Below are 27,239 nucleotides of genomic sequence, written 5' to 3' on the forward strand. Positions count from 1 at the left end.
TGTGGACACAGAGACAGCTGAACTCAGGGCCTCCGGCCACTACTGCTGCTCTTCAACATTACGCTACGAGTGTGGTAGATGCGCCAGCGACGCGATACTATTTCATTCTATACAGGAGTCAGTTCTTTCGTATTAATACCTCGTAGCTGGCTAGTTCGCTTTCAGTATGCGCATTGGCGATATTGTGTTCAGTCCTATTTTTCCATATTCTTCCTGTAGTTTATTAACCATACTTACAATCACTGTTGGTCGTATTCGTTTGTTATCTCCATGACTTTCCATTTATTGAGTCCGCCCTCCTGTGCCAAGATTACTGTTCACCATTAGAATACCACTGTCTAAGTATTCAGTGTTCAGTGGTTACTTTACTAGTAGGAATCTCACCGTAAAAGGACCACTTGTTTGTGTTGTAGATTAGATGATCTCTCCTCTCGTTGCCGGTCGCGGTGGCCGAGCGGTTCTAGGTGCTCAGTCAGAAACCGCGCAGCTGCTATGGTCGCAAGTTTGAATCCTGCCTCAGGCATGGATGTGTGTGATGTCATTAGGTTGGTTAGTCTAGGGGACTGATGACCTCACATGTAACTCCCATTGGAACCATTTTTCCCCTTTCATTAATGAGGCTATGTGTGTGGTGTGGTATCCATATTGTCATCTTTGATGAGGCCACCCCTATTAATTTCTAATCAGTAAGACATGAACCATGGACCTTGCCGTTGGTGGGGAGGCTTGCATGCCTCAGCGATACTGATAGCCATACCGTAGGTGCAACCACAACAAAGGGGTATCTCTTGAGAGGCCAGACAAATGTGTGGTTCCTGAAGAGGGGCAGCAGCCTTTTCAGTAGTTGCAGGGGAAAGTCTGGATGATTGACTGATCTGGCCTTGTAACACCAACCAAAACGGCCTTGCTGTGCTGGTGCTGCAAAATGTTGAATGCAAGGGGAAACTACAGCTGTAGTTTTTCCCGAGGGCATGCAGCTTTACTCTATGGTTAAATTATGATTGCGTCCTCTTCGGTAAAATATTCTGGAGGTAACATATTCCCCCATATGGACCTCCAGGCGGGGATTATTCAGGAGAACATTGTTATCAGGAGAAAGAAAATTGGCGTTCTACAGGTCGGAGCATGGAATGTCAGATACCTTAATCAGGCAGGTAGGTAAGAAAATTTAAAAGGGAAATGGATAGGTTAAAGTTAGATATGGTGGGAATTAGTGACGTTCGGTGGCAGGATGAACAAGACTTCTCGTCAGTTGAATAGGGGATTATAAATACAAAATCAAATAGGGGTAATGCAGGAGTAGGTTTAATAATAAATAAAAAAGTAGGAATGCGGGTGAGCTACTACAAACAGCATTGTGAACGCATTATTGTGGCCAAGATAGATACAAAGCCCATGCCTACTACAGTAGTACAAGTTTATATGCCAACTAGCTCCACAGATGAAGAGATTGATGAAATATATGATGAGATAAAAGAAATTATTCAGATAGTGATGGGAGATAAACATTTAATAGTCATGGGTGACTGGAATTCGATAGTAGGAAAAGGAAGAGAAGGTAACGCAGTAGGTGAATATGGATTGGGGTTAAGGAATGAAAGAGGAAGCCGCCTGGTAGAATTTTGCACAGAGCGTAACTTAATCATAGCTAACACTTGGTTCAAGAATCATAAAAGAAGGTTGTATACATGGAACAAGCCTGGAGATACTGGAAGGTCTCAGATAGATTATATAATGGTAAGACAGATATTTAGGAACCCGGTTTTAAATTGTAAGACATTTGTGAGTTCTGACCACACTCTATTGGTTATAAACTTTAGATTAAAACTGAAGAAACTGTAAAAATGTGGGAATTTGAGGAGATGGAACCTGGATAAACTGAAAGAACCAAAGGTTGTAGAGAGCTTCAGGGACAGCATTAGGGAACGATTGACAAGAATGGGGGAAAGAAATACAGTAGAAGAAGAATGGGTAGGTTTGAGAGATGAAATAGTGAAGGTAGCAGGGGATCAAGAAGGTAAAAAGACGAGGGTGAATGGAAATCCATGGGTAACAGAAGAGATAGTGAATTTAACTGATGCTAGAAAAAAAGAAAAAGGCAGTAAATGAAGCAAGCGAAAAGGAATACAAACGTCTCAAAAATGAGATCGACAGGAAGTGTAAAATGGCTAAGCAGGGACGACTATAGGACAAATGTAAGGATGTAGAGGCGCATATCACTGGAGGTAAGATAGATAATGAATACAGAAAAATTAGAGGCCTTTGGAGAAAAGGGAACTACTTGCATGAATATCAAGAGCTCAGATGGATACCCAGTTCTAAGCAAAGAAGGGAAAGCAGAAAGGTGGAAGGAGTATATAGAGGGTCTATACAAGGGCGATGTTCTTGAAGACACTAGTATAGAAATGGAAGAGAATGTGGGTGAAGATGTAATAGTCAGAGCACTGACAGACCTAAGTCGAAACAAGGCCCTGGCAGTAGACAACATTTCGTTAGAACTACTGACAGCCTTGGGAGAGCCAGTCCTGACAAAACTGTACCATCTGGTGAGCACGATGTACGAGACAGACGAAATACCCTCAGACTTCGAGAAGAATATAATAATTCCAATCCCAAAGAAAGCAGGTGTTGACAGATGTGAAAATTACCGAACTAACAGTTTAATAAGTCACAGCTGCAAAATACTAACGCGAATTCTTTACAGACGAATGGGAAAACTGGTAGAAGCCGACCTCGGGGAAGATCAGTTTGGATTCCGTAGAAATGTTGGAACAAGTGCGGCAATACTGACCCTACGACTTATCTTAGATGCTAGATTAAGGAAAGGCAAACCTAGGTTTCTAGCATTTGTAGACTTAGAGAAAGCTTTTGACAGTGTTGACTGGAATACTCTCTTTTATATTCTGAATGTGGCAGGGGTAAAATACAGGGAGAGAAAGGCTATTTACAATTTGTACAGAAACCAGATGGCAGTTATAAGAGTCGGGGAGCATGAAAGGGAAGCAGTGGTTGGGAAGGGAGTGAGACAGGATTGTAGCCTCTCCCTGACGTTATTTAATCTGTATATTGAGCAAGCAGTAAAGGAGACAAAAGAATGCATGGAGACGAAATAAAAACTTTGAGGTTCGCCGATGACATTGTAATTCCGTCAGAGATAGAAAAGGACTTAGAAGAGCAGCTGAACGGAATGGATAGTGCCTTGAAAGGAGGATATAAGATGAACATCAACAAAAGCAAAACGAGGATAACGGAATGTAGTCGAATTAAGTCGGGTGATGCTGCGGGAATTAGATTAGGAAATGAGATGCTTAAAGTACTAAAGGTGTTTTGCTATTTGGGGAGAAAAATAACTGATGATGGTCGAAGTAGAGAGGATGTAAAATGTAGACTGGCAATGGCAAGCAAAGCGTTTCTCAAGAAGAGGAATTTGTTAACATCGAATATAGTTTTAAGTGTCGGGATGTCGTTTCTGAAATTATTTGTTTGGAGTGTAGCCATGTATGCAAGTGAAACGTGGACGATAAATAGTTTGGACAAGAAGACAATAGAATCTTTCGAAATGTGGTGGTACAGAAGAATGATGAAGATTAGATGGGTAGATCACATAACTAATGAGGAGGTATTGAACAGAATTGGGGAGAAGAGAATTTGGGGCACAGCTTGACTAGAAGAAGGGATAGGTTGGTAGGATATATTCTGAGGCGTCAACGGATCACCAATTTAGTATTGCACTGTAGCGCGGAGGGTGAAAATCGTGGAATGGGACCAAGAGTTGAATACACCTAACAGATTCAAAAGGATGTAGGTTGCAGTAGGTACTGGGAGATGAAGAAGCTTGCACAGGATAGAGCAGCATGGAGAGCTGCATCAAACCAGTCTCTGGACTGAAGACTACAACAACAGGACATTTCTATTGCATGACATTATCATTTCCTGTAATTAATTTGTGTGATCATATAGAGATGTAGATGATCAAGGGCTACAAATAGAGAGATGTTGAGTGAAACACGTTTGGCTGTCAAGAGACCAATGCATGATGTCTTCAGTGACTACCAAAGCAGAATATTGTCAAATGACATTTCACAAAATCCAAAGAAATTTTGGTTATATGTAAAGGCTGTTAGCGGCACCAAATTTAGTGTCCAGTCCATAGCGAATTGGACAGGAACTGAAATTGAGGGCACCAAAGCAAAAGCTGAAATGCTGAACTCTATTTTCAAATGTTCATTTATAAAGGAAAACCCAGGAGAATTGTCCCAATTTAAACCTTGTACAACTGAAAAGGTGAATGAAACGAGTATTAGTGTCTGTTGTGTTGAGAAACAGCTGAAATCGCTAAAACTGAGCATGGTTCCAAGCCCCGATGGAATCCCTGCCATATTCTATACCGAATTTGCAGCTGAGTTAGCACTTCTTCTCACTATAATCTATCATGGATCCCTTGAATAAAAAGCATGCCCAGCTCTTAGAAAAAGGCACAGGTCACGCCCATCTACAAGAAGGGCATGACGCTTTACTGGGTGATGATCCCAGCCAAGTTCCACCCACTACTCTGTTGAACAACCCTCCTACTACTGGCGGTGTACTCTGGCCTTCGAGTTATGTTTTCAGGTCCACGTCTTTCTTCCTAAAGACATTAACGTCGTATTGATTAACAACAACCCCCTCATTGTGGGGCAGCATCAAGACTCTGGACAGCTCTGTTGCCAGTCACTTCAGGAATATAGTTACGATACCACTCGATACTACTGTTCTCACCTCCCGTTTCTCCACCTCTCCTATCCTCACCATCATGGTTCCCCATCTGAGCCCTCCAGATAATGCATCATCACCAGCGCCATCCAGCCCTGTGACCTCTCCACGACCCCTTTGTTCTCTGGCACCACCAAGCTGTCACACATTGGCCATCACCACTGAGTGCTGGTGTGCCAGTGTGTGTTATTGGCTGCCAAATGCAAGCCATTCACTGTACACCACCTTCCAATGGGGGCTCTGTGGAGACAACAATATACCCATTACATCCACATGGCGCCCTGACGATCTCTCTGTCTCCATGTTGTCTCATCAGCTCTGCACTCCGGGCATCTCCCCTCACATAGCTCCACACTATGGGTGAGGGCTCTGTGGGAGCTCTGCAGCAAGAAAAAACATTGGTGGTGGTCGCCTGAGACCGTGCATCAATGATCTTTGACTACCAGTTCGGTTAATGGCTTCTGACAGTGCAAATATACCTCTGCTGTACTGTTTTATTATTGATATACTTTCTGTTTATTCGGATTGGAGTTGTGTTACTATACATCATAATTACTCCCTTAGTGGAGTACTGCGTATATAAACGAAGTTTATGGTAGTTTGACCTCCTCTGTTCTCTGAGTCATCAACAAATACTGAGAACCAGCAGGAACATGAAGGAGGATGAAATTACAGTTGCAGTGTCAGAGGAAAAAGTCTGTAATAGATTGATGGTAGACTGCAGCCAGGGAATTAAAAGTTCTGAGTCCTGCGATACTCAGAAACAATCCAAACGAAAGCTCACAGGCTATGTCTAATATATATATATAGACTTCCAAACACATTTAAAAATGTAAAAAAAATGGAGCTTGTCGCAATTGACATATTACAGAACTGATGTACTTTACTCATCTTCATCAACTTCAGGACGGCACAAATACATCACTTGTATTGGGTATGATTGTCTCGAAAATGGATTAGGAAATTGTAGATCCTTGGAACTATTTTCTCTTGTGAGGAACCTTAATGTCGCCGTTGGCTACTCATGTGGAAAAGTTGCTCTCCTGACACAAGCATTTTTCCATATTATACAAGTAGTTACGATCGTCAAAATATACTTATATGTTTCCAAATCCATGCAAAAAAAGTGATATGCTAAGACGAGCACAATATTATTGTGCAATATTTATGCTTGGCATATGTCATATTATGAAGAATAGGCGAAACAAGTCCAAAAAGCCTTCTGTGACTATTTGTGTGGCCCAAGGGCTCTTTCATGGAGCTTAAATTCATAAGTCAGATAGTTACAAATTATACACATGAGTTTTGTAATTGTTGTTTTTACTTGAATAGGCCTGTCCAGTAAAGCAATTACGTAAGGTGATCACAGTTTCAAGTAACATACAAGAAACGTTTCATAGTAGTAATGCATGCATCTAACATACAAAACACACACATAGGAACAAGAATAAGGAACACAAATAGAAATTAATCATTTGATGATGTCTTGTTCTTGTGAGTGACTTACAATTAGTTAACATATCGGTATGTATCTGCTCTGTCAGGGTTTGTTGTGGTGAGTCTATTTTTCGTGTAATAAAATAATGTCTGTTATCAAAATGTCTTGTTCCTCCTCTATAGCCACTTGTTCTGGCTAAATCATTATAAAGTTTCATAGCATGGAAAGATTTTCTGTTTTAGCCTCTGTAATCAGAGTGCCCCTTGAAAACTGAGGCCAAGATCATGTATTCAGCTTCAGTAGCTGATAAAACCACTGTGGATTGTTTCTTACTGCTGCAGGAAATTACTGCTCCTTGTGATTTAAACAAGAAAATGGTGATTGACATTCTGTCCTCTTTGTCTCCTGCCTAGTCTGTAGGACCTACAATTCTCATTACTGTGCAACAAGCATTGAGCATGTGTGTGGGGGAGAGGCGGTTTAACACATTTTTCTAATTTTTTTCAACAAAAGTATTTTTTAAAACTGTGTTGTTTTTAAAATCAGCCTTATGCAAACGCAATTGTTTTATTTTTATATTTACCCTGACATGTTTCGACACCAATATGTCATCTTCTGTGGGTCAATCTTTTTATTTCTTAAAATTACATCGCAAACTGATCTGTATTATTATACACCGGTTTTAGTGCTCGTTTTCGTCGTTTCTTCCTGTTTTGACAGCATGTCACCTGCAAAGTGTTTTGGCCTGTTTCTTTTCTCTGGTTAGTGTCTCGATCAACTGCTATTTAGTGAACTGTTTTCACTCAGTTGTTCACTAATTTCTGCTCACTACTTCACCTCACATGCACTTTCATAAAATGTGGCGAAATGTGGTCTGAGCAGACACTTTTGACACCATAGTCAGTGACCACTGAGTATGGTGTCAGAAGCCTGCCCAGTTAGCCGTGAGGCCTAATGCACCACTTTCTGGGTGGGACGGTCCCCGGCACGAATCTGCCTGGCGGATTAGTGTCAATGTCTGGTATGCCGGCCAGGCTGTGGATGGTTTTTAATGGGGTTTTCCATCTGCCTCGGCGAATGCGGGCTGGTTCCCCTTTTTTCGCCTCAGTTACACTATGTCAGCGTTTGCTGCACAGATACTATCTCCATGTACATGTACACCATAATTACTCTACCATGCAAACATTGGGGGTTACTCTCATCTGGTGTGAGACTTTCCCGGAGGTGGGTGAGTGGGGGGGGGGGGGGGGGGGGGGGTCCACTGGAGATCAAACCGCACAATAACCCTTGGGTCGTTGTGGGGCGGTGGTGAGTGGACTGCTGTAGGCTGTTGTGGGGTTGTAAACCACTGAGGGCTACAATGGGGACAAAGCATCACCATAGTTTCTAGGTCCCCAGTTCCATACTGTACAATACAATTATGTCAGACGCCCAATTTTGTGAAAGTGCATGTGAGGTGAAGTAGTGAGCGGAAATTTGTGAAAAACTGAGTGAAAAGAGTGCACTAAATAGTGCCCTAATTAGCAGGTGCTCGAGATACCAAACAGAGACATGAAACAGTACACAGTATTTTGCAGATGACATGCTGTCAAGATAAAAGATGAAAACGAGCACTAAAACCGATGCATAATAATACAGTTTAGTTAGCCATGTAATTTTAAGAAATAAAAAAAATTGACTCACAGAAGATCACACATTGGTGTCGAAACATGTCTGGGTAAATATAAAAATAAACCAATTGTGTTCGCATAAGACTGATTTTCAAAACAACCCAGTTTTCTAATCGCAAAAACGGATAAACAAAAGAGGAGCTTCAAACCTTAGTAAAATAAGTATTTTTTTCATAATGAGACCCTGTATAATTTAAATAATTTATGAGTTTGCGAGAGCGTATTCGCTTTACTGTGAAATGTATGTTCTAGACCAACGGATGTCGGGCCAGCAGCAGCTTGAAATAATGTTGATTGAACGCACCATGTTGCGGCGATTTACTGTAGACGTATGTTTGCGCAGTATATTGCGCAGATATTTTGTCGGTTTTAGTGTTACTCTGATGACTGGAACGAAATAAACAAAGCAGAAGATCTCTGGATTCAAACTTGTTGTTACAGAGATATTAGTAATCATGATACAGGCATGGCCGCGAATACGGTGAAATTTTTACGTATCGTGCGAAATGTTGCGAATGGTTTGAAAGCTGTGTCTTCTGTACAAGTTTATACTCCATTGACGAGTAGACGCTGGACAAATGGTGACTTTAGAGTTGATACCTCTAGGTTCTACGCTTCAGAAGGTACAAGAAACCTCTGTTTACTTCGTTTAACCAGTCAACTCCATTCCTTTTTGCCGGTGGAATTTTGTGCTTACAAGTTTTTACTTACCTGTAGGAGTTGGAGTGGCGACGTCAGATAAAACAGAAACTGACGAAGATACGAAGAAGAGAGAAGCATCATGGAAGGCAATGAAATACGGATTTATAGCATTTGGAGTTTCGTTTGGTTTTCTGGGCTCCTATGCAATATATGAATTAGGTAAGATTATGAATAGTCGGTTGTGTAGCGTTTGCAGTAGTGAGTCATTTCAGTCATTTAATTTCCTCGCCATAAGATATTTCAAGGCTAATCCATGTTGTACTTGCTCGGATCATAAGTCCAGTAGGCATGGTGGCCAAGCAATGCAATATAGTGAGTAGCATTTTCATGTCAGCAGTGTGAAATACTAACTGCTCACTGCTCACACATCAGTAATTCAGTCAAAGGCAAAATTTTCCGTCTTCAGAACTGTAGCGTAACAGGAGAAACAGTTTCGTTAGGGAAAATGTTATTCACTTCTAGACAATATAACTTGTGTTAGTATTACGTGTAAACTTTTATTTGCTTCATCCATTGCTATTTTCCAGAGACATGTCGTTAAGCAAAGCGTAATTGCAGGCGGCATAATTATTTATGCAATAAATATGGAGTATGATCCGCACCCCAAGAGGTGTGATCAAGGAAGCTGATACTGTTAATATTTCACATGCAGGCAGTCTTTAGTTGACAAACATGGCTTATCCATGTCAGCTTTATATCGGAGCTACAAAAATCGTTACTATGCAACAATGTCTGATGCCTTCAGTACAGCGAAAGTTGTTGTTTAGCATACCAAAAAACCATTCCATTGGGAAGATATCAGTTATATAAAAACACTAATAATGAAAAGAACATCATGCAGAACAGTTTCAATAAGCAAATTATTAAGCACATGTTACATAAGTAGTAACCATTAGGCTGCTCCTTGGTTTCATAGTCTAAGTATATGGCTCCATGCTGCCTGTTTATTCTTCCTCATTAGATAGCTAGTGACCTCTGTTGGACCAGTGGTCACCCCTGTTCGGTATGTCGATGACATTTGCATTTTGTGTAGCTGTCATTCTGTAGCCTTGGCTAAAGATCAGCTCCAAGGAGCTTTCTGAAGGGTCACTGTTTGGACTCTTTCGTATGGATTCCAATTCTCTTCCATGAGAATGCAAGTCTTGTATCTGTCATATCACTGTTCATTCTGTCTTCGAATTGTACGTGGGCACCCGGCACTTGGACATTGTCAGATAGTACTGATTTTTGGGACTCCTCTTTAATAAAAAGCTGATTTGGGTTGCCCTGTTTTGTTAGCTAAGGAGCTGCTGCATCCAAAAGGTTAACAATTCCCATTCCTCTCCCACACATCTGGGATGCGGATCATACTCCTTGTTTACTTGGGCATTGGTCTCATCCCGACTGGACTGTGGTCATCAAGTTTACGGCTCAGTAACATTTTCAGCTTTGAAATTATTAGGTCTAGTACATCATCATATGCGGAACTGGTCACTTTCCTGACTGGTCCTGTAGACAGTCTCCTTGCCAAGTGGGATCTTACCTCTTCGTCATTTCTGGCAGTTCCAACTGTTCCTTACTTACTCAGCCACCATATGGTAATCTCCTACTCATCCAACTTACTAAATTCTTTTTTCATACAGGGGACATCAATCCCCTGACTGTCACCCTCAGTTGTAATGCATCTGGAGAACCTTGCCATCTACCCACTTAGAATGTGCTGTTGATATTTTCACACCCACCTCTACTTGTTTAGTACCTAGACTTTTGATTAGGATTAACCTGTTACAATGATCTCAAGTTTTAGTTGCCCCCGTGACCTTTTGGCATCTGTGTGTATAAATTCTTCTGGAGTATCAGGTAGGGATGGTGGTTATTGCTGAAGCAACTGGTTTTCAGTTGTATTTCTTTTATTACATGCCAGTTTAACCTTGTTGTTAAAATCATTCAAAGTAAATGTTTTCCAAAAAGCCAATTTTTTGTTTTTTATTCTTGTTATTGCTGATGATAAACATAAAATTCGAACAAAATTGCAAAAATTTTGGTCTCTTCGTTTCAAGACAGATAGAATGAAAATATTATATTAAATTGGCAAATAAAAGAAAACATAGTGTATTCACTGTTCACTGCTTTTCTCAAAAAGTGATAAGTTGCTGAATACTACAAAAAATTACCCATCTCCTATTGATTAAAATTTTTTGAAACTCTGCTCAAAATTATGTGGTAATCTGGGATCATACCACTATTTGGGAAGTATGAATAGTGAGTGTAAGACTGAAAATTGATGTTGAAGAACTGTTTTTTCGTGTTAATTTGACAATTTTCGAGGACTATAAGCGGATAAAGGCATATTATTCAAATACAATCAACAGGTCAGCTACTTTGTATTTTTATCATATAGTCCCTAGTGCAAATTAATTATTGTTGAGTTTTTAACTTATTGCTGTTTACATGATTTCCTTGCTCTTTTATTATTAATAGAAGACAATGTAGGCTGGTGCCATTCTGCAATATGATGAATGTGCAGTGATGACAGCGAGAAACTGCTGTATAGATCAGGTTGGGGAGAGTTTTGTACACTGCACCTACATGCACACCTTAAGCCACAACACATAGCCATATGGAAATTGTCGTCTCAGCATGATGCTAAACCATTTCTCATGTCATGTGTCTGTTGTTCCTTTCTGTCAGCATTATTACTAAAATAGCACTGATCACTGTTGCCATATTCTGAAACAAAGCAATATTTCAAACCATTGCAAATTCCACAAACAAAAATTACTCTTTAAGAAAAAGTTTATTTAAAAACGAAAAATTCCACCACTGCTGCTATGGATAATTGATATTTCGGTTTTTTATTTGGGTAGTAGTAAAAAGTAAAGAATGCTACATGTAACAGAGCCCAAACAAATACCGAAAAATACTGATTATTCAGAAGTAGTAAAACACCGGTACCAGTTTTAATCAGTCGGTTTTTCCCAGCCCTATTATAAGGGTAGTACCATCATTTACTCTGTTGTTGTTGTTGTTGTTGTTGTTGTGGTCTTCAGTCCTGAGACTGGTTTTATGCAGCTCTCCATGCTACTCTATCCTGTGCAAGCTTCATCTCCCAGTACCTACTGCAACCTACATCCTTCTGAATCTGCTTAGTGTATTCATCTCTTGGTCTCCCTCTACAATTTTTACCCTCCACACTGCCCTCCAATACTAAATTGGTGATCCCTTGATGCCTCAGAACATGTCCTACCAACCGATCCCTTCTTCTAGTGAAGTTGTGCCACAAACTTCTCTTCTCCCCAACCCTATTCAATACCTCCTCATTAGTTGTGTGATCTACCCATCTAATCTTCAGCATTCTTCTGTAGCACCACATTTCAAAAGCTTCTATTCTCTTCTTGTCCAAACTATTTATTGTCCACATTTCGCTTCCATACATGGCTACACTCCATACAAATACTTTCAGAAACTAATTCCTGACACTTAAATCTATACTCAATGTTAACAAATTTCTCTTCTTGAGAAACGCTTTCCTTGCCATTGCCAGTCTACCTTTCATATCCTCCTTACTTCGATCATCATCATTTACACTGTTGACTCTGAAACCTGATATAAGATGGGAGGTTCTTACATCTCGTGCTGGTTGATAACAACACTCATTGGTGGAATATGTAGTGTTTTTAAGGCAGAGCTGATAGCCATTAATAGAGCTTATTGTTTTCTTAAATAGACCATCTTCAATTGCATTTCATTTTGGAGTGACTCAATGAGCAGTCTCCTGGCTATCGATCAGTGTTAGTTTTGTCACCCTGTAATATCTGCTGTTCACTGTCTTCTATCTGACCTTAGTTGTACAACCTGATGAGTTGTCCTGCTATGGGTCGCAAACCATGTGGTTATTCCTTGTAATGAACTGACTGGCCATTTGGCTAGAGGAACAGTTACTTGTTAACATTCAGTTTGATGATGCCAGTTTTGGATTTGGTCCAAATAAGAGTTTTACTCTACAGGAAATGGAACATCATCTGGTGGGCTAATAAACTCTATGCTATCAAGGAGACTATCACTGCAGGATGATCCTCTTTCTGTTTCTTCAGATAGGAATCCACCATCATATGCTACCTTTGCATTGGCCATACCAGATTAACCCATATTTATATATTTTGTAATCCACATTTGGTTGTGGAGCTTTAGAGGCATTAGTCACTTCCAGTGGGAATGACCCTTCTGCCCCTCCACACTAGGTTTGGTTTTCCAGATTCTTTCTCTACTGTTGGCAGATGATATATGGCATTTCCTCTGAGAAAGTGGTTTTCATTCTCACCTGTAATCTTTTAAATTGTTTTTGAGGTCGAGAGAAGGTGGTTTGGGGCTTCGGTGCCTCTCACCACTTGCTGGGCTCAGGGCTGCTCGTCCCTACATTCTCTGCCAGCTGCCCTGGTCATCCCTCTTTTATTTTGTTTTACCCTTAGGTTTGGTTACCCATTATTTTTTCTGCTGCAATGTATTATACTTTTTAATAGGGCCCTTTCATTTTGTTGTTTAATGAAGACAGATTAGATTAAAACTTGATCTTTATCCTTGATACTAGCTGATGATGATAGAATGGTTGGGAAAGTTTTTTCACCTCCTTTGAGAGTCCCGTCTGGATGCATCTTTAACATTTTGACCGTAATGGATTGAGGATGTGATGTTTGTGGGACGCTGTTGAGTTCTGGAGACACTCACTCGCCCCCACTGACCTGATTATTGTTTCTCTCACCTTCTTTTACTATTTTTGATTGCTTTTTAGCCTTATCACTTTTACTGTTACAAACTTCCCAGTTTCAAGGCATGATTTATTCCTATACTGTCTCAGCCCTTTTCTCAGTTTGGTGAGAAGTGAGATGTGGGTGAGATATCTGTAGCCACAGATGAGTCCTGTGGGAGCTCTTGTCTGCTCTGTGACTGGCATACTGGCCTGACGCATACACTTTTACTTCTCTTTAAATTGTGTCCCATCTCTGGCATTGATATTGTCTTCAGTGCCTTGATTTTACCACTCCTTCATACAATCACAAATTGATTTGCTTTCTGGCTGATATCATTAACTCCACAGGGCATATCTCCTGACTGATAAAGACTGATGACTTCACTGTTCAATCCCCTAACCCTACCAACCAACCAACTAACCACCCAACCAATATTCATCTGTCCCTCATGTAGGTTTCCCAGTTTTCATTCATCACTTTGGTAAATGGCAAGTTGGTTGCTTCAGTAAGCTGCATGCAGTTTGCTACGCATTCCTATAGCATTCTAAGACAGTGTTGCAAGTCTAATGACTGATGGATGGTACCATAAATTTACTTCCTACCTTTTTGAATTGCACAAGAAGATAGCATACCCTCAACACATCCTCTAGTCTCTGCAGTCCATATGACCTCAGTCTTCCATAGTCATCTGTAATAATGACTGTTCCACTGACAAGATAAATTCTTAGCTTTCTTCTCATTTTACATCCTGCTCCCATGCAGCAAATTGTGCCCCCCCCCCTCCCCCCACCTCTTTATTCATATGTGCAGCATGCAACCATCGCCCCGCACACCTCAGAGCGTTTTTGCTGGCCTCCCTGTTCCTGTCTTTCACCACTGCATTCCCTCCCTCTCAATATTTCTTGCTATTACCTGCTGTATTCTTCTTTCACACTGATCACACATACTGTGTCAGACACACTTACCTCACAGAAGAGCTGCAGTATCAGGTTACTCTCCCTCCCTCCCCACCAACTTCCTGTGTGTGTGTGTGTGTGAGTGAGTGAGTGAGTGAGAGAGAGAGAGAGTATTGTTAGTGAAGCTTGTTTGCTTCCTGTAAGTTTGTGGCTTATTCAGTGTGTTGAATAAGCATAGCCTACATTTTCTTTAAGTTTTGTGTGTGGTTTAAAAATTCCTTTTTTCAGGGTCACCTGAGACAGATGAGCAAGGAAATGTAGTTGAGGATGAATTTAGTAGTATGCCTCTCCCAATACAGTATCTCAGGAGGACATGGAGGCAAATGAATTATTTCAAAAAGGTAGGTATGTTATGCACACTCCATAACTTGGAACTTACAAATTTTTTGGGTAGTTTTCTTTTTTCTTTTTTTCTTTTGCCTGTCAGTTTTCTATTCAGTGAGGGTCTGCTTTAGTCCTAAATTATTTTTTGTTTCAGTTTTTGTGTGTTTCAAACATTTAAGCAATTCTTACCTCACAACTGTTGTTTTCTTTTTAGACACACAATTCGTGTTTTTGATAAATTGTAAGATGATAGTTTTCTAAACTATTTTTGTGTCAGAAATATTGGTTATGATACGTGTATAAAGTCTGGGCACTTGATCACTAAGTCAGCTTTTGTGCATCACTATGCTACCATCAAGTAAGATGAAGTTACAAAGCATACTGTCTAGTTTTGTGTGCGACTTTCATTCTTTGTTATTGTAAAGTGAATGATGAAATGCAAACAGCACAGTGAGTTATGCAATGACGTAGCAGTAGTGTGCATTTTAATCACGAGTCTTACATAAGATCTGTTGAATGTTTTTGTTTCATGTAAAGCATTCACAGTACCTGTAACGAGAAGGTCTCCATTGAAACTTTGTAAAGAGTTTTTCACTTCCCAGAATTAGAAAATGGTGATTGTTATTGGTGCATTCTCAATTTGGAGTTAACGTTTTGGTAAGATTGCAGTGGCATTCATCCATGCCGGCTCCTCCCACATGTTACTTCAATAGTAATGCATCTGTTTAGGCAGCTGTCCAGAACTTAGTTTTGTAGCATCTCCACAGGAAAGCAACAGCTGTGAAAGTATTGCCTGCAGCAGGCACATTCAGCAGCCACAATGTTTTGGTTTTGTGCATAAAGAAAATGAAAGTACAATATACCGGGAAAAAAAAACCACTTTTCCTTTCCACTGGCACACAAGCTGACTTTCAGAACCAGGGAATGTGCCATCCTGAAAAAAAGACAATAGAAGAAGTAGAAAAATTTATGCCAAGACCAGAATTTAAACATGGGACTCCAGCTCACAAGGCAGATGCACTAATCACTGCGCCATCCTGGCACATTGGCTTTGCACAACTGCGCTATGCCAGCATGCCTCAATCCAGAATCCAATTCACAACTTAGATTGAAGAGGGAGGCACGCTAGGGCAATCCACGCACATGTACAAATCCACTGTGCCAGGATGGTGCAATGGTTAACTCATCTGCCTAGTGAGCAGGAGACCCAGATTCCAATCCCAGCCTTGGTATAAATTTTCATTCTTCAGTCTGTGTATGTATACGTCAATACTTGATTGATAGATATAATTTCAGGAGGCAGAGCTCCACACGGCTAGCTCTTATAGGCAGCTGTGAGAGAGTAGTGAGGCTGTGACACTGCTAATCATCCTGAGGGCCTAGTTCTTAAAGCCAAATTAGCTCCATTGGACTAGCTCTAATGAATGTCTTCTTGGTTGAGGGAGAGTGGCCTATTTCTGTACTGTGTTATAGGGTCAGCTTTCTTCAGGAACATTGACATGGTTGTGTATGATTGATGCAGCTGGAACTCAGGCCAGTTTGGCAGTTTGCGCTTACAAGCAGTTAGGAACCACTACATTTCCTCGGCTCTATGATGAAAAAACACAGGTATAGCATCTGCACTCGATTTTCAACTTGCATAAATGTGAACACAGTCCATACTTACATTAACAGAATCCAAAAATACATTGGCTGCAATGAACTCTTTGTTATTATTGAATAGTGTGTTGTGGATTTTTGGATCACAGCCCCAGACACATGGTCTCTTTGTTATTATTGAATAGTGTGTTGTGGATTTTTTGATCACAGCTCCAGACAAATAGTTTGGGTCGGTTGTCAATCTCAGTGTCACTGCACTCTCACCAAAGTTGTTCTTGCTGCCACTATAGCCTGTAACCATCTGAAAATGTTGAGCAGATTGCGGGAGGAAATGTTGCGGTATTCATACAGACCCTAGAGCCAAATGTTCAGCAGTTCTCCTAGAGAGCACAAAGTGTCACAGATGTTGATGTTCATTCCGGATTTAGACAAACATTAATTGATTAACATGTTGTGCAGAGACAAGCCCCGTAACCAGCCAAAATGGAAAATGAGAGCCTCTGTTATCTGTCACATGGTAGCTCAGTGCTTAAAATGAGTGAGGTGCTGCAGTGTTAAGACACTGGGGAGATGGTGGTCCAAATTCTGTCCAGCAATCCAGATCTAAAACCTTGGTTTCTGTACATTGCTTAAGGCAAATATTGGTATAGTTTCTTTGAAAAGGACACAGCTGATTTCCTCCCCCAATCTCAGCTTGTACTCAGTTTCTGACAACTTCGTCATCAAGGAAAGGCTAAAGTATGCTCTTCATTTTCTTGTGTGCTTGAAATGTCTATTTGCATTCCTAGATGTCTGCCTTGTGAAATGTTGATTACAAATGATACTAAACATGCACTCACACTATATGTTGAGTGTAGGGATTCATATTTGACATTGGTTTAAATATATGATCTTAATGGCTCACAAGCAAGATGTTTTAGACTCCCTCGTCATCTTTCAGATACATAAAAAGATGGAAAAGTTGAATATAGAGGGAGGAAATGATTGTAATGAATGTACTGGACACTCAGTTAACATATATGGCAAAATGTGTGGTCTCTCTCTACCAGTTATGGCTAGGGTGATGAGGGAAAGACTGTTTGTGCTAATAGTATTTTTGTATTTCTTTCCTAACAGTGGATGGAAATCCAGCCTTTAAGTAAGGCACTACTTCATAACATGAAATTTTCTGCTTAAACAAGATTATCAGTTTGTGATTTGTGGAACCTGGTTTCTATTTTAAGTGAAGATTAAATAAATACGGTGTACATTTCAAAGCTTCATTGTCTCTGATCTCATTCCTCTATTAATAAAGGGAATGGGCCAAGAGACACATTTAATGACTTACTCATTTTTTCCTGTTTTAGTTCCCAGTTAGCTTATGTTTAATTCTTGTAGTTATTGTGTTTAACTCAGTTTGTTTGCCTTTTAATTCTTCAGATAGTAAAAACATCAAATTTAGACTGGATACGCAATAATCTCATATTTTAGAACTTACTACTGTTATTTCCAACACATATTATTTCCCTGTCACTTTTATGTTTTTGTTGCTCGCTGGTTCCAATTGCCAGACTAAGCACTTTCATTTTCCTGTAGATTACAGCAATTTTTGGGGGTAAGTGAAGTCATGTGGTTTCTTTTTATTATTCTTCATGTATGAAACAAAAAATACATTGTGTGTTTATAAGGATTTTCTTTCAGCTGATAAGGGAGCCATCTCGAGAAAAACTTCTTCCGGATCCCCTGACATATCCCTACCAGCAACCTCCATACACGCTTGTTTTGGAAATGAAGGATGTACTAGTTCATCCTGATTGGACAGTAAGTATTACATAATTTCTCTGACATTTTTAATTCTTTTGTGGCTTACTAGTTGTGGGTCTAAGATGTTTGCTGGCTGAGGGTACCACAAAAGCTTACATGTACCCTTAGTTGCAGCACTGTGATATTAGAGTGACTATTGCAAACACAAACTAAACCAGGAAGAGTTGTTTGGTTTATTTAATGTCGAATGTAATAACTAATATTTGAAAGAGTGTTCTCTGTTCCTTTTCCTAATTCATATTTGTATATGAAACAATGGGAAATCTTGGACTGAATACTGAATAACAATATGAGCTACAGTAGACACTGCTGCTGACTGTGCCCACTTCCTGCCCCAACACACACACACACACACACACACACACACACACACACACACATACACACACACACACGTTCATGCAAAAACAACTCCTACACTTGCCTATTTTTTTCTCCACTGAGACCCAACTGAAGGAAGTAGCAATCTCATCTGGGGTGGATAATGGGGGATACAGAAAAGGCATTGGGCAGAGAAAGGAAAGGATACCGTATTAGGGGTGTGGGAGATGCAGTACTGCTGCTTGTGGAGTGTACAGGGTTGTGACAGAGACAGGTTTTGGGGGGGGGGGGGGGGGGGTGTTAGTTACAGCATTGGGAGGCTATGCTATTGAGAGAGAAAAAAAAAAAAAAGGAGAGGAGAGAAAGGGAAAGGACTATGCAGCTGTGCTTGGGGGAGTAGAAGGCATGTGTGAGATTAGAGCGGTAGCAGGGAAGAAGGTAGAAATAAGTATAGGACAGGGACTAGGGAAGGTTGAAACCAGGACCATAATGAGAATGAAAGGATGTATTGCAGGGAGAGTTTCCATTTGCCCAACTGAGAAAAATTATTGTTGGTGTCAAGAATTTAAAGGGCACAGTTGTGAAGCAGTCGTTGAAGTCAAGCACACTGTTGCACGGCATGCTCACCAACTGCATGGTCTAGTGGTCTCTGGGATGCATTTTGGTGGTGGCCGTTCATCAGGACAGACAGCTTCTTAGTGGTCATGCCCACGTGGAATTCCACGTAGTGGTTGCAGCTAAGTTGGTAGACTGCATGACTATATTCAGCTGTGGTCCTGCCTTTCATGGGATAGGAAATAACTGTGACAAGATGTGAGTAGGTGGTAGTGGGAGAATGTATGAAACAAGTCTTAAAGCTAGGTCTGCTACAGGGGTAAGATCCATGCAGCAGTGGCAACAGAGTAGAATGAGGTTGGACAGTGGTATTGCATAGGCTGGGTGGGTGGTAGAATGCTAATGTAGGAGGATAGTTGGAGTGATATTTCTGATTTCTAGGCAGAACAAAAGGTAGTTGAAGCCCTGGTAGAGAAACTGATTCAGTTTCTACAATCCTGGATCAGATTGAGTCATGAAGGGCCAAACAGTTGGTCCCCCCTCCCCCCTTTTACATATGGACTAACCACAAATGAGTGCACTCTTCATGGCTCAGTATCAACCAGGACAGAAGCAACTGAATCACGTTCAACTCCTCTGTACAGCCACTAACCACCACACGTGAGGTGGCTACTCACCCATGTTGGGACTCAGTCCATGGAGACAACAGTGGTCTTGTGTGTGAGTGTAAATGGCTACAGAAAACTACTATTTTTGTAACAGTGTGAAATTTGCAGGGTTTAGGCACCAAGAAAAGAGAAGTCTTCCATGAACTAGGCCTGTTGAAGATAAATGTGTGTGTTCTCAGTGAAAGGTGAAGCAGAAGGGAATAAAAAATATAGCAGATTAGTCATTTTTACAGTGGCAGTAATGAGGAGGGAAGGCTGGCCGTCCATAAGGAGTGTAGAGGAGATATCTCGTACAGGGAGGAAATTAATGTGAGAATTATGACTGTGAAAATCTCAAGATATGTCCATGGAATTATCTTTGTTGGAACTTATGGACATACACACGATACTGACAGTAAAGCCAAAGGTATGTTTAGAACGCATAAGCACCTGCAAAGAAAAAACTTTAATGGAAAAGTAGGAGTGGCTACCAGTAATGGAGTAGTGGAAGATTTGGAGATGACACAGTAAATGACAGTGGAGAAAGATTAGTTCACACATGTGAGACATTGTCCTTGAAAATTTAAAATGGTTTCTTTCCTCGCCAAGAGATCCATATGTATCCGTGGGAGGATCCTTCCACAAATATCAGGTGAACAATAGACTATATTCTTCATCATCACAGCACTGCACTATATTTTTCATCACTGCACTGCACTGAACAGATATTTGAATGTTGTGCAGGGACAGTTGAATTTAGTGAAACTAAACTTCTAATTGTTGTTGTTTATAGGTCCACTAACTCTGACTTCAGAGCATTTGTGTTTGAGCTAGAGATGGTTCATGGTTCACTTTGTAGGAAGTACCAGAAATTAGTTATATGTGGTGGCTTCAGTACTAATTTAGTATATGATTGCTCAAGAAAAAGCCTGTTGGTAGATCCCCTAAACTTAAATGATCTGAGGCAGACTGTGTCTTTTCCAGCTAGAGTGCAGGGGAACAGTAGCATAGGCACAGGCATAGGCATAGGCATTCACTCTTCATTTCTAGACGGCCATTCTGTTAGTAAAGGGGCGAATGGCCTTTCTACATCTACATCGATACTCTGTAAATCGCATTTAAGTGCCTGGCAGAGGGTTCATCGAACCACCTTCACAATTCTCTATTATTCTAATCTCGTCTAGTGCGCAGAAAGATTGAACACCTATATCTTTCCTTACGAGCTCTGATTTCCCTTCTTTTATTGTGGTGATCGTTCCTCCCTATGTAGGTCGATGTGAACAATATATTTTCGAATTCGGAGGAGAAAGTTGGTGACTGGAATTTCGTGACAAGATTCCGTCGCAACGAAAAATGCCTTCGTTTCAATGATGTCCAGCCCAAATCCCGTATCATCTCTGCGACACTCTCTCCCATATTTCGTGATAATACAAAACGTGCTGCCTTTCTTCGAACTTTTTCGATGTACTCAATCAGTCTTATCTGGTAAGGATCCCACACTGCATAGCAGTATTCTAAAAGAGGACGGACAAGCTTAGCGCAGGCAGTCTCCTAAGTAGGTCTGTTACATTTTCTGTGTCCTGCCAATAAAATGCAGTCTTTGGTTAGCCTTCCCCACAACAATTTCTGTGTGTTCCTTCCAGTTTTAAGTTGTTCGTAATTGTAATACTTAGGTATTTAGTTGAATTTACGGCTTTTAGATTAGACTTATTTATCGTGTAACTGAAGTTTAATGAGTTCCTTTTAGCACTCATGTGGATGACCACACACTTTTCATTATTTAGGGTCAACTGCCACTTTTCACACCATTCAGATATCTTTCCTAAATCGTTTTGCAGTTTTTTTGATCTTCTGATGACTTTATTAGTCGATAAACGACAGCGTCATCTATGAACAACCGAAGACTGCTTCTCAGATTGTCTCCCAAATCGTTTATATAGATAAGGAACAGCAAAGGGCCTCTAACACTACCTCGGGGAACGCCAGAAATCACTTCTGTTTTACTCGATGACTCTCCGCCAATTACTACGAACTGTGACCCCTCTGACAAGAAATCACAAATCCAGTCACATAACTGAGACGACATTCTACATCTACATTTATACTCCACAAGCCACACAACGGTGTATGGTAGAGGGCACTTTACGTGCCACTGTCATTACCTCCCTTTCCTGTACCAGTTTGCAGGAAGGACGACTGCCGGAAAGCCTCTGTGCGTGCTCAAACCTCTCTAATTTTACATTCGTGATCTCCTTGGGAGGTATAACTAAGAGGAAGCAATATATTCATTACCTCATTCAGACATGCACCCTCTCGAAACCTGGACATCAAGCTGCTTCCATAAGCAGGCAATTTCACTCTGAGCCGCTTGCGTGGTACAGTGTCAAAAGCCTTCCAGATATCCAGAAATACAGAATTGATCTGAGATCCCTTGTTGATAGCACTCAACACTTCATGTAACTAAAGAGCTAGTTGTGTTTCACAGGAACGATGTTTTCTAAACCCATGTTGACCGTGTGTCAATAGACAATTTTCGTCGAGGTAATTCATAATGTTTGAACACAATAAATGTTCCAAAGTCCTGCTGCATATCGACGTTAATGAGATGGGCCTGTAATTTAGTGGATTACTCCTACTACCTTTCTTGAATATTGGTGTGACCTGTGCAACTTTCCAATCTTTGGGTACGGATCTTTCGTCGAGCGAACGGTCGTATATGGTTGTTAAGTATGCAGCTAAAGTATCAGCATACTCCGAAAGGAACCTAATTGCTATACAGTTGGCACCAGAGGACTTGCTTTTTATTAAGCGATTTAAGTTGCTTCACTACTACGAGGATATTTACTTCAACGTTATTCATGTTGGCAGCTGTCCTCGAATCGAATTCTGGAATATTCACTTCATCTTCTATTGTGAAGGCATTTCAGAAGGCTGTATTTAGTAATTCTGCTTTATCAGCACTGTCTTCTATAGTATCTCTATTGCTATTGCACAGAGAAGGCATTGATTGTTTCTTGCCGCTAACATTCTTCGCATACAACCAGAATCTCTTTGGATTTTCTGCCAGGTTTCGAGACGAAGTTTCATTGTGGAAACTGTTATAAACATCTCGCATTCAAGTCTGCGCTAAATTTCAAGTTTCTGTAAAAGATTGCCAATCTTGGAGATTTTTTGTCTGTTTAAATTTGGCATGCTTGTTTCATTGTTTTTGCAACAGTGATCTAACCTGTTTTGTGTACCAAGGAGGATTGGCTCCATCGTTTGTTAATTTACTTGGTATAAATCACTCAATTGATGCCGATACTGATTTTTTGAATTTAAGCCACATCCGGTCTAGTCTTATATTATTAATTTGGAATGAGTGGAGATCGTCTCTCAGGAAGACATCAAGTGAATTTTTATCTGCTTTCTTGAATAGGTATATTTTTCACTTATTTTTCAAGAATTTCGGGATTACAATATTCAGTCTTGCTATGACAACCCTGTGTTTACTAATCCCTGAATCGGTTTTGACGTTCATTATTAACTCAGGATTATTTGTTTGCTAGGAGGTCAAGTGTGTTTTCACAACTGTTTATTTTCGCCTACATATCAAGGGTAAATCACCAACTATTATCATATAAGTTGTGTACGTGTTTGAAATCAGACTCAAGTTTTCTTTGAACCTTTCAGCAACTGTATCATCTGAATTGGGAGATCAGAAAAAGGATCCAATTATTATTTTATTCCGATTGCCAACAATGACCTCTGCCCATACTAACTCACTGGAAGTATCTACTTCAATTTTGCAACAAGTTAAACTACTTCTGACAGCAACAAACACACCACCACCAACCGTGTTTAGCCTATCCTTTTGAAACACCGTTAGGTTCTTTGCAAAAATTTTGGCTGAGCTTTTATCCGGGTTTAACCAGTTTTCAGTGCCTATAATGATTTGAGCATCAGTGCTTTCTATTAGCACTTGGAGCCCTGGTACTTTCCCAACACAGCTATGACAATTTACAACTGTTATACCAAATGTTCCTTTATCTATGTTCTTACTGTGTTCCTGCATCCTTTGTGACTGACGCCCTTCTTGTGTTTTTCCGAGACCCTCTAACCTAAAAAAACTGCCCAGTTCACACCACACAGCCCCTGCTACCCATGTAGCCGCCTCCTGCGTATAGCGGACACTTGACCTATTTAGCGGAACCCAGAATCCTACCACTCTTTCACACAAATTGAGGAATCTGCAGCCTACACGGTCGCAGAGCCGTCTGAGCCTCTGATTCAGACCCTCCACTCAGGTCTGTACCTGAGGTCCACAATCGGTCATGTCGACTATGCTGCAAATGGTCAGCTCTGCTTTCATCTTGCAAGCAAGACTGGCAGCCTTTACCACTTCTGTTAGCCACTCAAAACCAGAGAGAATCGTTTCTGATCCAAAGTGACACACATAATTGGTACTGACGTAAGCAACCACCTACAGTTGGCTGCAACCTGTGCTCTTCATGGCATTTGGGAGGACCCTTTCCACATGTGGAATGACTCCACCCGGTATGCACTCAGAGTGCACATTGGTTTTCTTACCCTTCTTGTCAACCAAGTCCCTAAGGGGCCCCATAATGCGCGTAATGTTGAAGCTCTCAACTACCTATAATCCCACCCTCTGTGATTGCCCGGATCTTGCAGGCTGAGTGGTTTCCTGTGAAACAGGACAGGTGACAGCATCTGGCTCAGTGACAGTGTCAGCCACAGACAGATCTGGAATCTGTTTGTCAGACAAACTGGGGAGGCCTTACGTGCGGCCGCCTGGGAAGTCTTTCGCCACCTGCTTTGCCCGGGGCCGACCTCCCACTCGACCACAGGTGAGGGATCAGCCTCAGTGCGAGTAGTAACTTGGTTGGCCACCAGTGAGGACCGATCGGAGGACTCGGACATGCTGGACATCCGTTGGATCCTCACGGCCGGCCCCCAACAGTGGTGCCCATCCACTGCAGCCTCAAGCTGTGTAACCGAAGCCATCAAAGCCTGAAGCTGAGAGTGAAGTGTCACCAACTCGACTCACATCCGCACACAACAATCGCAGTCCCTGTCGGTACTAAAGACCGTGGAAAACTAAACAATGCAGATAAACGGACTATTAGCACAAGCTGCGCAACTCTGCTGTAGACCCTGACGAAAACACAGGAACTTTGTCTAGTGATACACAAATATTGAGAAACCTAACTACCGAAGCACTCAGGTGAAACTAAATAATTCGCCCCTGATTAGGAACTTGTAATATGTCAGAAAATCAGTTTACTTTTTGATGCAAATGAAAGCACAAGAACTGTGGCTATTAGATATTATGCAGAAACTCAAGAATCTAAACTATTAAAGCACACAGATGATATAATAATATTCGATCCTGATTAGGAACTCATAAATGTCACAAAATCAGTTACTTCCCTGTTGCTGCGTTTGTCTCGTTCGGCCACTACTGCCTGACTTTCAGACCACGATGCACAAATTTTGACATTAAAAGGCTTCTGTACTCAAGCAAATGTCACATATAATTACAAACTATGTAGGAAAGCTAATGCAGTGGCAATAGACAGTTTGGTAAACCTCGTTAAGGAACAAGAGTGGCAGGATGTTTGTAGTGTCAATAACATAGATGACAAATATAATGCTTTCCTTAACTCATTTTCTCATGCCCTTTGAGAGTTGCTTTCCATTAGAACATTCTAAATGGGGTACTAGCAGTAAAAGGCAGACTGGGTGGCCGACTAGTGGGATAAGAACATCATGCAGAACATAGCAGGAATTATATCGATATGTTAGAAGTACTCACAATCAAGCTACAGTAGCCCATTACAAACAGTACTGTAAGGTGTTTAAAATGTTATTAGGAAGGCAAAGAGTATGTGGTATACAAATAGACTAGCTAATTCACATAGTCAGTTGTGAAGCAAGTGTCTGGTCAGCAGCACAAGGTTGTCGATACAAAGTCAGTTTGTAGTAAAAATATTTCTGTTTCTGATAAATCCTATATATGTACAGTATTTAACAATCATTTTGTGGGCATTACTGGTGAAATAAAAATTTAGTTTATACAGGAAATCGTATAACTCTCTTGGCAAATGAACTTCAGAGATTGATGTCTGAAATACTCGTCTGTGATACAGACAAGGGGAGATTGAGTAAATAAGTAAATCACCAAAGGCTAAGGGCTCTCATGGATATGACGGAGTGCCTAGCAGAATATTAAACTACTGTGCTGCACATGTTATCCTTGTGTTTAGCCATATTTGTGATTTTTCCTTTAGGAATGGTTGGTTTCCTGAACAATTAAAGTACTAAGTAGTAAAGCAGCTTTATAAAAGGGAGAAATGGACAATGTAGACAATTTTAGACCTATTTCTGTGCCATCAGTGCTTGCTAAAGTTATTGAAAAGGCTGTTTATGTAAGGATAATTGATCATTTTATATCACATAATTTGCTATCAAATGTACAGTTCGGCTTTAGAAGTCATATTTTTTTATTTTAAGTAAGGCATTTGATTGTGTTGATCACAAAATATTGCTCCAGAAGTTGGACCATTACAGAATAAGGGGAGTAGCTCACAATTGGTTCACCTCTTACTTTAATTCACAGTGTTGAGAATGGCTGTGATGTGCGGTTCTGAGTGGGGTACAGTCAATTGGGGGGTGCCCAAGGGATCAGTGTTGAGGCCATTCCTATTCCTTATTTGTGTAAATGATATACCCTCTAGTATTAATGGTAATTCTAAAGTATTTCTGTTTGCTGATGATACTAACTTAGTAGCAAAGGATGTTGTGTGCAACATTGGCTCTGTTTCAAATAGTGCAGATCATAACATGTAGAAAATAAACTACAACAAAACCCGACATTTTAATTTTACAGAATGGGAATATGATTAGTGGAACTAAACAGTTCAAATTTTATTTATTTATTTATTCATTTATTTATTTATTTATTTATTTACATTTTCTTTGCATGGAGCCATCGTAATGATGGCCTTTGCAAACATCAGACTTAATACTGTAGTTATATTTACACTTTTAAAATGCACTATATTCTGTAGCTGTTGCTTCTTATATCTATTTTTTACATTTACTACATTACAACTGATATGCTAATGCCTCATGTTACAATCACTATCTTAAAATTCGTTGAAAGAATGTAAACATTTTTCTATTAGAAAAGATTTAAATTTCATTTTAAAAACATTTCCCATGTACATTCTTAGAGCGTTTGGTTGCTTGTTATACCAAGTCAAACCAGTGATATATGGACTTCTATCAGTCATTTTTAACGTTGTTCTGTTGGTTGACTTATAAAAAATACAAGTATTTTTAAGATGTACAGAGAATATATTGTCAGATATTTGTCTCGCACAAACACTTCATGACATGAATCTGTATGTCCCATCCCATGTATATGTCTTATTGCTCTTTTCTGTAGTAGTAGTAGTAGTATTAGTAGTACTCTTTTTAAATGTACAGTAGGTGCACAGTCCCATAGTTCAATTCCGCTATAGAGAAAGGGGTAAAGTGTTCCATAATATACTAATTTCAGTACTTGGCTTGGAACTATCTTTGCAAGCTGGCTGAGGAGATATATGGCACTACTGACTTTTCTGCATACAAAATTAATGTGGTATGTCCACTGCAAATTTTCATCAACATACATACCCAGGAATTAACAGTTACCATTTTCTGTTGCAGAGATATTACACACACTGTTCATGTTGTGGTGA

The 27,239-nt window shown here is 40.3% G+C and overlaps 1 protein-coding gene across 1 annotated transcript in view; it reads left to right on the forward strand.

The window, feature by feature from the left end:
* Window positions 1-8,294: 8,294 nt before the first annotated feature.
* LOC126281962 (mitochondrial import inner membrane translocase subunit TIM50-C-like) overlaps window positions 8,295-27,239 on the forward strand; it is a 49,815-nt gene continuing 30,870 nt past the window's right edge. The window contains exons 1-4 of the mRNA XM_049981334.1: window positions 8,295-8,483; window positions 8,578-8,721; window positions 14,474-14,586; window positions 17,849-17,968. Of these exons, the coding sequence (XP_049837291.1) occupies window positions 8,327-8,483; window positions 8,578-8,721; window positions 14,474-14,586; window positions 17,849-17,968 (534 nt within the window). The 5' untranslated portion in view covers window positions 8,295-8,326. The remainder of the gene's footprint in view (window positions 8,484-8,577; window positions 8,722-14,473; window positions 14,587-17,848; window positions 17,969-27,239) is intronic.

The sequence above is a fragment of the Schistocerca gregaria genome, chromosome 7 (assembly GCF_023897955.1).
Source record: "Schistocerca gregaria isolate iqSchGreg1 chromosome 7, iqSchGreg1.2, whole genome shotgun sequence".
Classification (NCBI taxonomy): domain Eukaryota; kingdom Metazoa; phylum Arthropoda; class Insecta; order Orthoptera; family Acrididae; genus Schistocerca; species Schistocerca gregaria.